Source organism: Elephas maximus, chromosome 11 (assembly GCF_024166365.1).
Source record: "Elephas maximus indicus isolate mEleMax1 chromosome 11, mEleMax1 primary haplotype, whole genome shotgun sequence".
NCBI lineage: Eukaryota > Metazoa > Chordata > Mammalia > Proboscidea > Elephantidae > Elephas > Elephas maximus.
The window spans coordinates 92,041,289-92,054,560 of NC_064829.1; the positions used below are offsets into that span (position 1 = coordinate 92,041,289).

The 13,272-nt window shown below is 39.8% G+C and overlaps 1 protein-coding gene across 1 annotated transcript in view; it reads left to right on the forward strand.

The window, feature by feature from the left end:
• The window catches only part of LOC126086190 (leukocyte immunoglobulin-like receptor subfamily A member 4), a 55,053-nt gene that overhangs the window by 16,840 nt on the left and 24,941 nt on the right, over positions 1-13,272 (forward strand). The window contains 1 exon segment of the mRNA XM_049902371.1: positions 7,630-7,759. Within this exon segment, the coding sequence (XP_049758328.1) occupies positions 7,630-7,759 (130 nt within the window).

Here is a 13,272-nt window from a genome sequence, read left to right on the forward strand (position 1 = left end):
ATGCCTTTTCTGCGTCAATTGATAAGATCATGTGGTTTTTGTCTTTTGTTTTATTTATGTGATGGATTACATTAATGGTTTTTCTGATATTAAACCAGCCTGGCATACCTGGTATAAATCCCACTTGATCATGGTGAATTATTTTTTTGATGTGTTGTTGGATTCTATTGGCTAGAATTTTGTTGAGGATTTTTGCATCTATGATCACGAGGGATACAGGTCTATAATTTTCTTTTTTTGTAATGTCTTTACCTGGTTTTGGTATCAGGGAGATGGTGGCTTCATAGAATGAGTTGGGTAGTATTCCGTCATTTTCTATGCTTTGAAATACCTTCAGTAGTAGTGGTGTTAACTCTTCTCTGAAAGTTTGGTAGAACTCTGCAGTGAAGCCGTCCGGGCCAGGGCTTTTTTTTGTTGGAAGTTTTTTGATTACCGTTTCAATCTCTTTTTTTGTTATGGGTCTAGTTAGTTGTTCTACTTCTGAATGTGTTAGTTTAGGTAGGTAGTGTTTTTCCAAGAATTCATCCATTTCTTCTAGGTTTTCAAATTTGTTAGAGTACAGTTTTTCGTAGTAATCTGAAATGATTCTTTTAATTTCATTTGGTTCTGTTGTGATGTGGTCCTTCTCCTTTCTTATTCGGGTTATTTGTTTCCTTTCCTGTCAGTCTAGCCAATGGTTTATCAATTTTGTTAATTTTTTCAAAGAACCAGCTTTTGGCTTTGTTAATTCTTGCAATTGTTTTTCTGTTCTCTAATTCATTTAGTTCAGCTCTAATTTTTATTATTTGTTTTCTTCTGGTGCCTGATGGGTTCTTTTGTTGCTCACTTTCTATTTGTTCAAGTTGTAGGGACAGTTCTCTGATTTTGGTTCTTTCTTCTTTTTGTATGTGTGCATTTATCAATATAAATTGGCTTTTGCTGTGTCCCAGAGGTTTTGATAGGAAGTATTTTCATTCTCGTTGCATTCTATGAATTTACTTATTCCCTCCTTGATGTCTTCTATAACCCAGTCTTTTTTCAGGAGGGTATTGTTCAGTTTCCAAGTATTTGATTTCTTTTCCCTAGTTTTTCTGTTATTGATTTCTAGTTTTATTGCCTTGTGGTCTGAGAAGATGCTTTGTAATATTTCGATGTTTTGGACTCTGCAAAGGTTTGTTTTATGACCTAATATGTGGTCTATTCTAGAGAATGTTCCATGTGCGCTAGAAAAAAAGTATACTTTGCAGCAGTTGGGTGGAGAGTTCTGTATAAGTCAATGAGGTCAAGTTGGTTGATTGTTGTAAGTAGGTCTTCCGTGTCTCTATTGAGCTTCTTACTGGATGTCCTGTCCTTCTCCGAAAGTGGTGTGTTGAAGTCTCCTACTATAATTGTGGAGGTGTCTATCTCACTTTTCAATTCTGTTAAAATTTGATTTATGTATCTTGCAGCCCTGTCATTGGGTGCATAAATATTTAATATGGTTATGTCTTCCTGATCAATTGTCCCTTTTATCATTATATAGTGTCCTTCTTTATCCTTTGTGGTGGATTTAAGTCTAAAGTCTATTTTGTCAGAAATTAATATTGCTACTCCTCTTCTTTTTTGCTTATTGTTTGCTTGATATATTTTTTTCCATCCTTTGAGTTTTAGTTTGTTTGTGTCTCTAAGTCTAAGGTGTGTCTCTTGTAGGCAGCATATAGATGGACCATGTTTCTTTATCCAGTCCGTGACTCTCTGTCTCTTTATTGGTGCATTTAGTCCATTTACATTCAGGGTAATTATAGATAAATAAGTTTTTAGTGCTGTCATTTTGATGCCTTTTCATGTGTGTTATTGGTAATTTCATTTTTCCACATACTTTTTTGTGCTGAGACATTTTTCTTAGTAAATTGTGAGATCCTCATTTTCATAGTGTTTGACTTTATGTTAGTTGAGTCGTTACATTTTTCTTGGCTTTTATCTTGAGTTACGGAGTTGTTATACCTTTTTGTGGTTACCTTATTATTTATCCTTATTTTTCTAAGTAAAAACCTAACTTGTATCGTTCTATATCGCCTTGTATCACTCTCCATCTGGCAGTTCAATGCCTCCTGTATTTAGTCCCTCTTTTTGATTATTGTGATCTTTTACCTATTGACTTCCATGATTCCCTGTTATGTGTAATATATATATATATTTTAATTAATCTTAATTTGTTTGTTTTTGTGATTTCCCTATTTGAGTTGATATCAGGACATTCTGTTTTGTGACCTTGTATTGTGCTGGTATCTGATATTTTTGGTTTTCTGACCAAACAATATCCTTTAGTATTTCTTGTAGCTTTGGTTTGGTTTTTGCAAATTCTCTAAACTTGTGTTTATCTGTAAGTATCTTAATTTCCCCTTCATATTTCAGAGAGAGTTTTGCTGGATATATGATCCTTGGCTGGCAGTTTTTCTCCTTCAGTGCTCTGTATATGTCGTCCCATTCCCTTCTTGCCTGCATGGTTTCTGCTGAGTAGTCTGAACTTATTCTTATTGATTCTCCCTTGAAGGAAACCTTTCTTTTCTCCCTGGCTGCTTTTAAAATTTTCTCTTTATCTTTGGTTTTGGCGAGTTTGATGATAATATGTCTTGGTGTTTTTCTTTTTGGATCAATCTTAAATGGGGTTCGATGAGCATCTTGGATAGATATCCTTTTGTCTTTCATGATGTCAGGGAAGTTTTGTGTCAGGAGTTCTTCCACTATTTTCTCTGTGTTTTCTGTCCCCGCTCCCTGTTCTGGGACTCCAATCACCCGCAAGTTATCCTTCTTGATAGAGTCCCACATGATTCTTAGGGTTTCTTCATTTTTTTTAATTCTTTTATCTGATTTTTTTTCAACTATGTTGGTGTTGATTCCCTGGTCCTCCAGATGTCCCAGTCTGCATTCTAATTGCTCGAGTCTGCTCCTCTGACTTCCTATTGCGTTGTCTAATTCCGTAATTTTATTGTTAATCTTTTGGATTTCTACATGCTGTCTCTCTATGGATTCTTGCAACTTATTAATTTTTCCACTATGTTCTTGAATAATCTTTTTGAGTTCTTCAACAGTTTTATCAGTGTGTTCCTTGGCTTTTTCTGCAGTTTGCCTTATTTTGTTTGTGATGTCTTGAAGCATTCTGTAAATTAGTTTTTTATATTCTGTATCTGATAATTCCAGGATTGTATCTTCATTTGGGAAAGATTTTGATTCTTTTGTTTGAGGGGTTGGAGAAGCTGTCATGGTCTGCTTCTTTATGTGGTTTGATATGGACTGCTGTCTCCGAGCCATCACTGGGAAACTAGTTTTTCCAGAAAATCTGCTGACTGGTACGCTGTATCCAGGCTCTGAAAACAATCGCTGCCTCCCCGTATTTGTTCGTTCTCCGTCTCTAAATCTGTGTTTGTTGTTCAGGGTTTGTAGATTGTCATGTATGTGATCGATTCACTTGTTTTTCCGAGGCTTTGTTGCAAGAGGGATCCGCGGTAGCGTCCACCTAGTCCGCCATCTTGGCCCCGCCTCCTCTAATATGTTTTGTTATATTTATATGAAATAATGCTCTTTCCTTATGAATTTCAGCATTGTCTTTACATGTCTAGATATATGTATAGATCTGTTTCCAGGCTTTATTTTGTTTTATTGACTGTTCATCTACTCTTGTTTCTATATAACCCTGTGTTGAATTGTAACTTTAGCGTAAATCTTGATAACCTGGCAGTGTTAGTCCTCCAATTTTGTTATTTTCATTCAACACTGTCTTGGCTATGCTGAATCTTTTAATTTCCATATAAATTTTATAATTAGTTTATCAATTTCTAGAGAGAGCCTGTTGGCATTTTGAGTGGATTCCATTGAACATATAGATCAATTTGGTAAGAACTAATGTCTTAGCAATATTGAGTCTTCCTACACATGAATGTGGAATTTTCTCCTTTTTCTTTGGGTCATAAGATTTCTCACAACGATTTCTTTTAGTTTTCATTGTAGAGGCCTTACACATCTTTTCTTAGATTTCTTTTTCTTTATTTGATTTTCTGATGCTATTGTAAAATTTTTTTTTTTTTTAATTTCAGTTTCCAATAGTTTGTAATTACTGTTGTTAGTTGATTTTGAGTCAGCTTTGACTCCTGGCGATTTTTTGTATAACAGAATGAATCATTGCCTTGTCTTATGTCATCCTTACCGTCGTTGGTATGTTTGAGCCATTGTCACAGTTATTGTGTCAGTCCATCTCATGGAATGTTTTCCTCCTTTTCACTGAACCTCTACTTTATGAAACATGATGTTCTGTTACTGTTTGGAATTACAGTAATTTTTCTATATTGACTTTGTATCTAATGAACTTGCTAAGTTCTCTTATTTGTTTTTATAACTTGTGGATTTTTTTCAGATATTCTCTGTATGTAATAATTTCATCTGGGAATAATAACAAATTTATATCTTCCTTTCCACATATACCTTATGCCCATCCACCAATGATGGGAGCCTTAATACTTGAGATGATAGTACCTGCCAGGGGCTATCACCCTTCCATCTTCCATCAGCAGAGGGTGTAATTTTCCTCTGAATGAGGAATGATCCAATTCTAGAGTCTAAACCTGAAGGACTGCATTCAACAGCCACTTCTGCTAATAACTGTCTTTGCATGCATTCTCCTTGAAATCAGAACCTGATTTGTATGATTCCATTTCTCTGAAATATCCACAATATGCAAATCCATAAAAACAAAAAGCAAATTAGTGGTTGCCATGGGCTGGGGAAAGGAGGGAATGGAGAGTGATTGTTTAATGGGTATGGGGTTTCCATTTGGGGTAATGAAAAATTCCTGAAAGTAGAGGTGATGGTTGCACAACATTGTGAATACTTCTTGTTGTTGTTAGGTGCGATAGTGGCCCTATGTACAACAAAACAAAATGTTGCCTGGTTCTCTGCCATCCTTACAATTGTTGCTATGTTTGAGACCATTGTTGCTGACCCTGTGTCAATCCATCTCGTTGAAGGTCTTCCTCTTTTTTGCTGACCCTCTACTTTACCAAGCATGATGTCCTTCTCCAGGGACTGGTCCCTCCTGATAACATGTCCAAAGTATGTGAGATGAAGTTTCACTATTCTCTCTTCTAAGGAGCATCCTGGTTGTACTTTTTCCAAGAAAGATTTGTTCGTTCTTCTGGCAGTGCATTTTATATCCAATATTCTTCACCAATGCCGTAATTCAAATGTATCAATTCTTATTTTGTCTTCCTTATTGTTCATTCTCCAGCTTTTGCTTGCATATGAGGCAATTGAAAATACCATGGCTTGGGTCAGGCACACCTTAGTCCCCAAAATGACATTTTTGCTCTTTAACACTTTAATGAGGTCTTTTGGAGCAGATTTGCCCAATGCAATATGTCTTTGGTTTCTTGACTGCTGCTCCCATAGACTCTGATTGTAGAGCCATGTAAAATGAAATCTTTGACAACTTTAATATTTTCTCTGTGTGAGTACATAATGCCACTTAACTGTAGATTTTAAAATGGTTAAAATGGGACATTTTATGTTGTGGGTATTTTACCCATTGCCATCAAGTCTATTCTGATTCACAGAAACCCCATATGTTACAGAGTAGAACCGAACTCCACAGGATTTCCTTGGCTATTGTAAAATGGTGAGAGTAGAAATAGTATAAATAATAGCATCAGTGCCTGTTTAACTTCATGGGCCACCGCGTGTCTGTCAGTTTGTCATACTATAGTGGCTTGAATGTTGCTGTGATACTGGAAGCTATGCCACTGGTATTTCAAATACCAGCAGGGTCATCCCTGGTGGACAGGTTTCAGTGGAGTTTCCAGGCTAAGACAGACTAGGAAGAAGGACCTGGCAGTGTACTCTGAAAAAAGTTGGCCAGTGAAAATCTTATGAATAGCAGTGAAGATTGTCTGATATAGCGCCAGAAGATGAGAAGAAACAGCTGCAAACATCCATTAATAATCGGACTGTGGAATGTACGAAGTATGAATCTAGGAACATTGGAAGTCGTCAAAAAAGAAATGCAACTCATAAAGATCAATATCCTAGGCATTACTGAGCTGAAATGGACTGGTATTGGCCATTTTGAAACAGAAAATCATATGGTCTACTATGTGGAAAGGACAGATCTCCATAACTTGAAGATACGATAAACAATCTGTATTTGAGGCATATGGGTTGGAGATGGGTTCAGGGCAAGCAGGCTGTCAAGCCAAGAGCAAATATAAGTTTAGATGTGATATTAATAGAATCTAGGTGTTATAGATTGAATCGTGTCACCTCAAGATATGTATTGAATTCCTGGCTCTTGTGCCTGTGGATAGAGCCCTGATGGTGCAGTGGTTAAGAGCTGGGCTGCCAAGCAAAAGGTCGGCAATTAGAATCCACCAACCGCTCCTTGGGAACCCTATGGGGCAGTTCTACTCTGTGATATAGTGTCACTATAAGTCAGAATCGACTCCATAGCAATGGGTTTGGTTTTTTTTTGGTACCTGTGACTGTGATCCTGTTTGGTAATAGGGTTTTCTTTTGTTATGTTAATGAGGTTTAACCAGTGTAGGGTAGTCCTAAACCTAATTGCTTCTGAGTTATAAAAAGACCAGAATAGACACAATCACATACAGGGGAAGATATATGTCAAGGAACACTGATGAATGCTGAGGATTGCTGGGAGCTATTAAATGCTGAAATAGACAAGGAAGGACCTTCCCTTAGACCCACACCTTGAATTCAGACTTCTTGCCTCCCACAGTATGACAAAATAAATTTCTGTTCTTTAAAGCCACCCAGTTGTGATAGTTCTGTTATAGCAGGACTTAAGTAAGATGAAAGGAAATCATGTCTCCCCATCAACGAGATTTTAAAAATATTTAAGGGAAATTTTATGAAGAAAAATTCCAGCTATCAAGGATTTAAAATACAAGTTCAAAAATGAACTTCAACACATATTCTTTATTGCAATCCAAAGTAGATATGTTAGTCTTCAATATGCTATATTTTCTTAAAAATTAGGAACACCAGATATTAAATACACAGGGAGTTCCCTATGTTAAAAAAACAAACTGTTTATGAACCTAATACAAAATTATTCTAAATCTTCAAAGAACCAAAGATGTCCACTAAGGCAAAAAAAGTTTTATCATGCTAAGAGAAATGAAGTTTTTAGCCTCACATGGTTGAGATTACTGTTCAAGCACACTGAAGTGGCTTACAGGTCAGGGAGTTTGCTAAAGACGTATCTTGATCACGATATTTTAAAACTTCTCTTTTGTCATCCATACTATGCTGTTATGGATTGAATTGTGTTCACCAAAAAGATTTGTTAAAGTCCTATCCCCTGTACCTGTGAAGGTGAACTTGCTTGGAAATAGAGTCTTCAAAGATGTTATCAGTCAGGTTAACATGAAGTAATACTGGAGTAGGATGGATCCTAATCCAATATAATTGTAACCGAATGCCACTCGAGTTCTTGTCCTGTCTTATTAGCAGATTGAAATAAGATGGACCCTAATTGCAAGGGAAACAGAAAGTGGCAAGTTTATTGTCTGCGCATACAAGGAGTGACGGGGGGGTCTAGCAACCACAGGGCCACGTGCTCACTGTCTGAGGGAGCTGGGGAGCTTTTTGTTTCCAGTGGTGTAGGGGGTTGGATTTGGTACCTGGAACTCTCTGCCCTTAGCCCTCCCATGTCCATACTTGGAGGTCCAGATATTAAATAATCTTCTGCCGGATGTGCGTGTAGTGGGACCCTTTGCTTCTAAAATGGAATCAGGTAAAATCATGGGCTGGGAAATATCGTTCTTTCCGGTGACAGTCGGGTCCAGGGTCGGCTGAAGGACGTGATCTCTTCAATCTGCGCATACTTCAAGGTGTAGCTTGGGCCAGTTCAGTGGATGGAGCCACTATCTGCTGTGACTTCCTGAAAAACGTTGCTCAAAACAAGCTCCTGGTTAGCAAGACAAAGAAGGGAGGGGCGTGTTGATTGGGGTTTTTATAATTGGTTTTCTTTTAGATAGGTAGCTAGATGACCAGAAGGTAGGAGAAAGGCGTGGAACAGAATCTTCCTTATACCCTCAAAAGGAATTAACATAACCAATACCCTGATTTGGATTCCTAGCCTCTAGAACTCTGAGTCTATAAATTTATGTTATTATAAGCCACACAGTTTGTGTTATTTTGTTACTGCAGTCCTAAGAAACTAATCCAGTGGGGGGGGGAAAAAAAGAAACTAATACGCCATCTAAATCCCCAGGTGCATATTTCTGTCTACCTAATTCTTAGTTTGAATTAAATCTTCAGTTCCCATTCTGGTGATTTCTCCCAGGCTTGGATTCGCCTACTGTATTTTTTTTGTTTGTTTGCCAGCCTTTCCATCCCCCCATGAGGTATTAAGTGCTGCTATACCAATTTTTTTACATCTTGCTGTAAAAAAAAAAAAAAAAAATTAGCATAGGGTACTTACCAGAAATACCTTGGGGGGGCGGGGAGGGAACTGTTTGTTGGCAAACAAAAGTAGAAGGTGCTTATTATTTGCATAAAAATACTAAAAATGTAGTGATTACAGTCGTTCTACAGCTGCTAACCAAAAGGTTGGAGGTTTGAACCCCCCCAGTGGCTGTCTGCTTCTGTAAAGGTTATAGCCTGTCTGTTGTTGTGTGCAGTGCTACTCCATCACGTGGGATCACTATGAGTCAGAATCAACTTCAAGACACCCAAAAACGACTTTGAATGGTTTCTTTTTCTCCCTGTCTGGCCAACACAGAGTTCTCACAGACACTTTAACGGTATCTCATTGGATCCTGTGTGTTTAATCTTGAAGTCTTCTTTGAATCAAGTAATAAAAAAAAAAAAATAGTATAGCTTAATTAGTGAAGTATGTCTGCCTTGAGGATTGTGCTCTTTTAAAGAATTTTGGGAGGTCAAATTGACAACACCAGCTTAAAAGGTAGATGAGAAGCTTAGGGGGCAGTGAGCTTAGGTGTGGTGGAATAATTTGGAAAAGGATAGTGAGAATGGTTGCGCAACTTGAAGAATGTAGTCAATTTCACTGACTTGTAAGTTTAGAAATTGTTGAGATGGTGTATCTTTTGCTGTGTATATTTTACTTAAAAAAAAAAAATTGAATCAATTTAGAAAATGTATCTCATATTTTGCCCCGGGTGGTGTAAATGGTTAATACACTCAGCTGTTAACCGAAAGGTTGGAGGTCCAAGTCCACCCAGAGGCTCCTTGAAAGAAAAACCTTGCGATCTACTTCTGAAAAATGAGTCATTGAAAACTTTGTGGAGCAAAATTCTACTCTGACACACATGGGGTCACCTTGAGTTGAAGTCAATTCCATGGCAACTGGAGCTGAAACTCATTGTCCAGCTCCTGTGATGGCAGAGGAGGGGCGAGAAGCAGGGCATGGTCTTAGGGAAGAAATGGTTCCCCTTCTGTTTACACCTGGTGTTGTTCCCCTTCTTGTTTAGCAGCTGTTGTTTTCCCCTTCTTGTTTAGCAGCTGATGTTGCTACTGGGTGGAAACCCCAGGTTCTTACTTGGCATGACTTGTATTGGCCGATAAACCAGAGACTGAGGTGAGAGCACAAAAAGGTACCTGTATTTCATTGTACAAGGAAGTGGAGTCAGATGGAGCTTACTGTTGCAAAGACTGCTTGCCAGGGGTGGGCAGGCATGTTACCTTTAAAGGGATTTACAAGTAGGGAGTTCATACAAGTTACGTCAACAATATTCTTAATTATACTACTATTCTAGGGGAAAAAACATCACAAAGTTTAGTAAAGCAAAAAGAAAGTTTTATTCAGCATATATTCAAAAAGACAAAAGTGGGAAGCGGACAAGTATGCTGTCACAGCCATGTCAGCCCAAGTCCAGAGAAAATTACAGTCATCAGTATATATTAACAGTACAATATGGGCAAAACATTGAAAGTTTCAGCTTTTCGCAGATTGGTTAGAAACTGTGATCCTACAGTTTGAACTGTCCCTCTCAACAATCATTGATACAGGTTTCAGAGACATTCAGGAGGGTCTTCGTTGGTCTAACAAGTTTCTATTCACTAAATGCTAATAGAAAAAGATGAGAGTAGAAAGTCTCTTGTGTTCTGGCTTATGTGAAAGGTTCCCTAAAAGATACTTTCCAAGATTATTTTAGCTATTGTCTTTATACCTCAGGGCCCAGTTGATGTGTCCTTGTGAGTCCTTGTGAGCCCTTGTGAGCCCAGCTCCAGCTGGGTCACACTCTCTATGCTCAAGGACAGGGAATAATGACTCCAATATTATTTCCTAAATCACTACACAGGTGCAGTGGGGTTTACATACAACCTCCAAGCAAAAAGGATTCAAATGCAAAGCTGAGGGGGTGGGGGAGAGCAAAGGAAAAGATTTTGCAATACAACACTGTAAGGGAGGAAGCCAGGTAAAGAATATAGCACTGTGGGATTCTGTCTCAATGTTATCACGTGGTGACAAGGGGTGCTGGGTCCCAGGCTGTTTCACCCAGTGGGTGTGCCTATCTTGTGAAAATCGTCCAGTTACCCTTGCCGCATGAGGAGATCTGGGCTCTCTCCTTCGTCCTACTTCTCCTTGGCGAGTGCTGCGAGGGAAGTTTATGTGGGAGGCTGGAAGGGGAAGGAATGTAAATACTGAGGTTATAACCAGGGCGACCTCTCCTGAGACACTTCTTCCTTGGGTTCCTGGGGCCAAGGAGCTACAGAGGAGTCAAGCACATGGCCACCTTTCCCTTAACCCACAGCCAACCTGAAGCCCTGAGCTCAGGTGATTGGAGATCCCTGGGTTATAGGGTGGCCATCTCTTACCAGGTCTTTTGCATTTTCACAACTTTGTCTGGACTAGTGCCCAAAATAGTGAGTCTTTCCTTCCTGTTTCTCCTAGGCAGGTCTAAGTTGGGTTGAAGGGACTATGGGTGGAGCTTGAGGAGCCTCGAACCAATCTCAATCCTCTACAGTCTTCATTTTATTTTTTAACCTTCAACATTGCACTGGTATTTTGGGGGAAAATCTTTGCCCTTCCCCAGACAGAATTCATATTCACAGCTCTTCCCAATCTACACAGCCGAGACAGGAAGGGCCCCTCAGGGGCTTTAACGAAGCTGAAGGTAAAACAGGGAGCAAAAGCCCTGAGATCAGAGGGTGCCTGTTTGAGGAAGAGACTGGTATGGTTAGAGGAGAAGAAAGTAAAAGAAAAACAGACTATCAGGGAGGTAATAGGGGGTCGAGTGTGGAACCTAGAGACTTAGTAAGAGGGAGAACAGAGGAACTCCAAAATCTGCAAACAAAGTAACAAGAAATGGGCCAGAGTGCAGAAACAAAGCCATTCCTCAGAACAATGGGGGCAGGGTATCTAAAAACAGCCTGCAAACTTCTTTAAAGTTGCCTTTTAGAAGCAGCTGGAGAAAACCAGGTCCAGGGACACATTCAGAACATCTACCTGTGACCACTGTGTGACTTTCCACCAGGGGCAGTGAGGGGCTACAGCACCAGCGGGGGATTGAACTCTGGGAGCAAGAGACTGCGCAGGTGCAACACCCCATGATAAATCCTGCTACGAATCCCAGAGGCCTCTGGGACAGGAGCCATCTTGGAATGCTGCTGCTCACGCACATTAGTTAACATATCCCTGCCTGTGCCTATGAATAAACATGAATCTTTTCCTGCCTGAGAACTTTTAAAAACTCGGCCTGTCTTTTGTTCTGTGACACAGGGGTATGCGTTACTCTAGGCCCTCCTCATCTCTGCTTGCAAGCCTCTTCAATAAAGCTTTGCTTGTGTGGAAAACTACGTGCCTTACCTGCTCATTCTTGACCAGTGAGAGGCAAGAACCTTATTCTGGTAACAAAGGGACACATAGCTGAGATCAACACTGATATGGTAGCCCTGAAGGACTGAAGACATTTGCAGAGGCTCCACGTCTTGCCTGTGAACACAGGACAGGCACTCTTTGCCCACCCCTCAGGGGACATTTGACGAGGTTTGGAGATGTTTTTAGTTGTCACAACTGGGAAGTAGGTAGAGGCAAGGGATGCTGCTAAACATCTTATAATGCAGAGGCCAAAAATCATTATGTGGTCAAAAATGTCAATAGTGCCCGGGTTGAGAAGTGACATCAGTGAAGTAATTGCTCTATGCTCCTTTGCTTTGTTTACTCCCCATCACATCACTGTTACATTTTCTTCGTAACACTTGTTTGTGGTTCTCAATCTTGTGACCATGAGCTTCTTGAGGGTAGAGACATTATCTCATCTCCTTTTCTGTCTTCTTCACTAAACCTCCTGTCAAATACCACCAGTTGCCATGGAGTAGCAACCCTGTAAGGCAAAGTAGAACTGCCCCATAGGGTTTCTAAGGCTGCAATCTTTATGCAAGCAGACTGCCACATCTTTCTCCTGCAAAGCAGCAGGTGGGTTCGAACCTCCAGCCTTCTGGTTAGCTGCAGAGCATTTAACCATTGCACCACCAGGGCTCCTATTGGCAAATACTAAGCCCTTAAAAATATGTGTGTGTGTGTGTGTAGGTGAGAGAGAAAATTGATAAAAAAATAAACAAATGCCTTTAAAAACCCCTAATTTCCCCTTCAACAATTTATTCTGTCAATGAGTCAACAAATATTTATTGGGAATCTACAATTTGCTAGGCTCTGTTTTAGCCCTGGAGATATAACCATGAATGAAATTCCCTTGTTTCTCATCGAGGGCATTCTAGAGGACAAGCGAGAGAAAAGCAAATGTATACGCAGTGTCAGAGAGGACAAAGTGCTATTGAGAAAAATAAAGCAAGATAGGGGGATGGAGCTTCCTGAGATACAAATGAAAAATAAACGACACAAATAACCAATGGATGAGCAAGTACAGGCAGAGGGAACGGCAATTGCTAAGGTCCTGAGGTAGAAACACATTTAGGAATCAGCATGGGAGGTGTGGAAACCCTGGTGGCATAGTGGTTAAGTGCTACAGCTGCTAGCCAAGGGATCGGCAGTTCGAATCCGCCAGGCGCTCCTTGGAAACTCTATGGGGCAGTTCTACTCTGTCCTATAGGGTTGCTATGAGTCGGAATCGACTTGATGGCACTGGGTTTTTGGGTTTTATGGGAGGCGTGACTGAAGGCAATTGAGCAGAAGTGTTTGGAACTGTGGTCAGAAAGGGAGGAAGCACCCAGAATTAACAGTGCCTAACGGGCCATATGCGGGAGAAGGATGTGGCAGTGGGTTTCCGTAAATATTACAGCCTTGGAAACCCAATGGGGCAGTTCTGCTTTGTCCTATAGGAT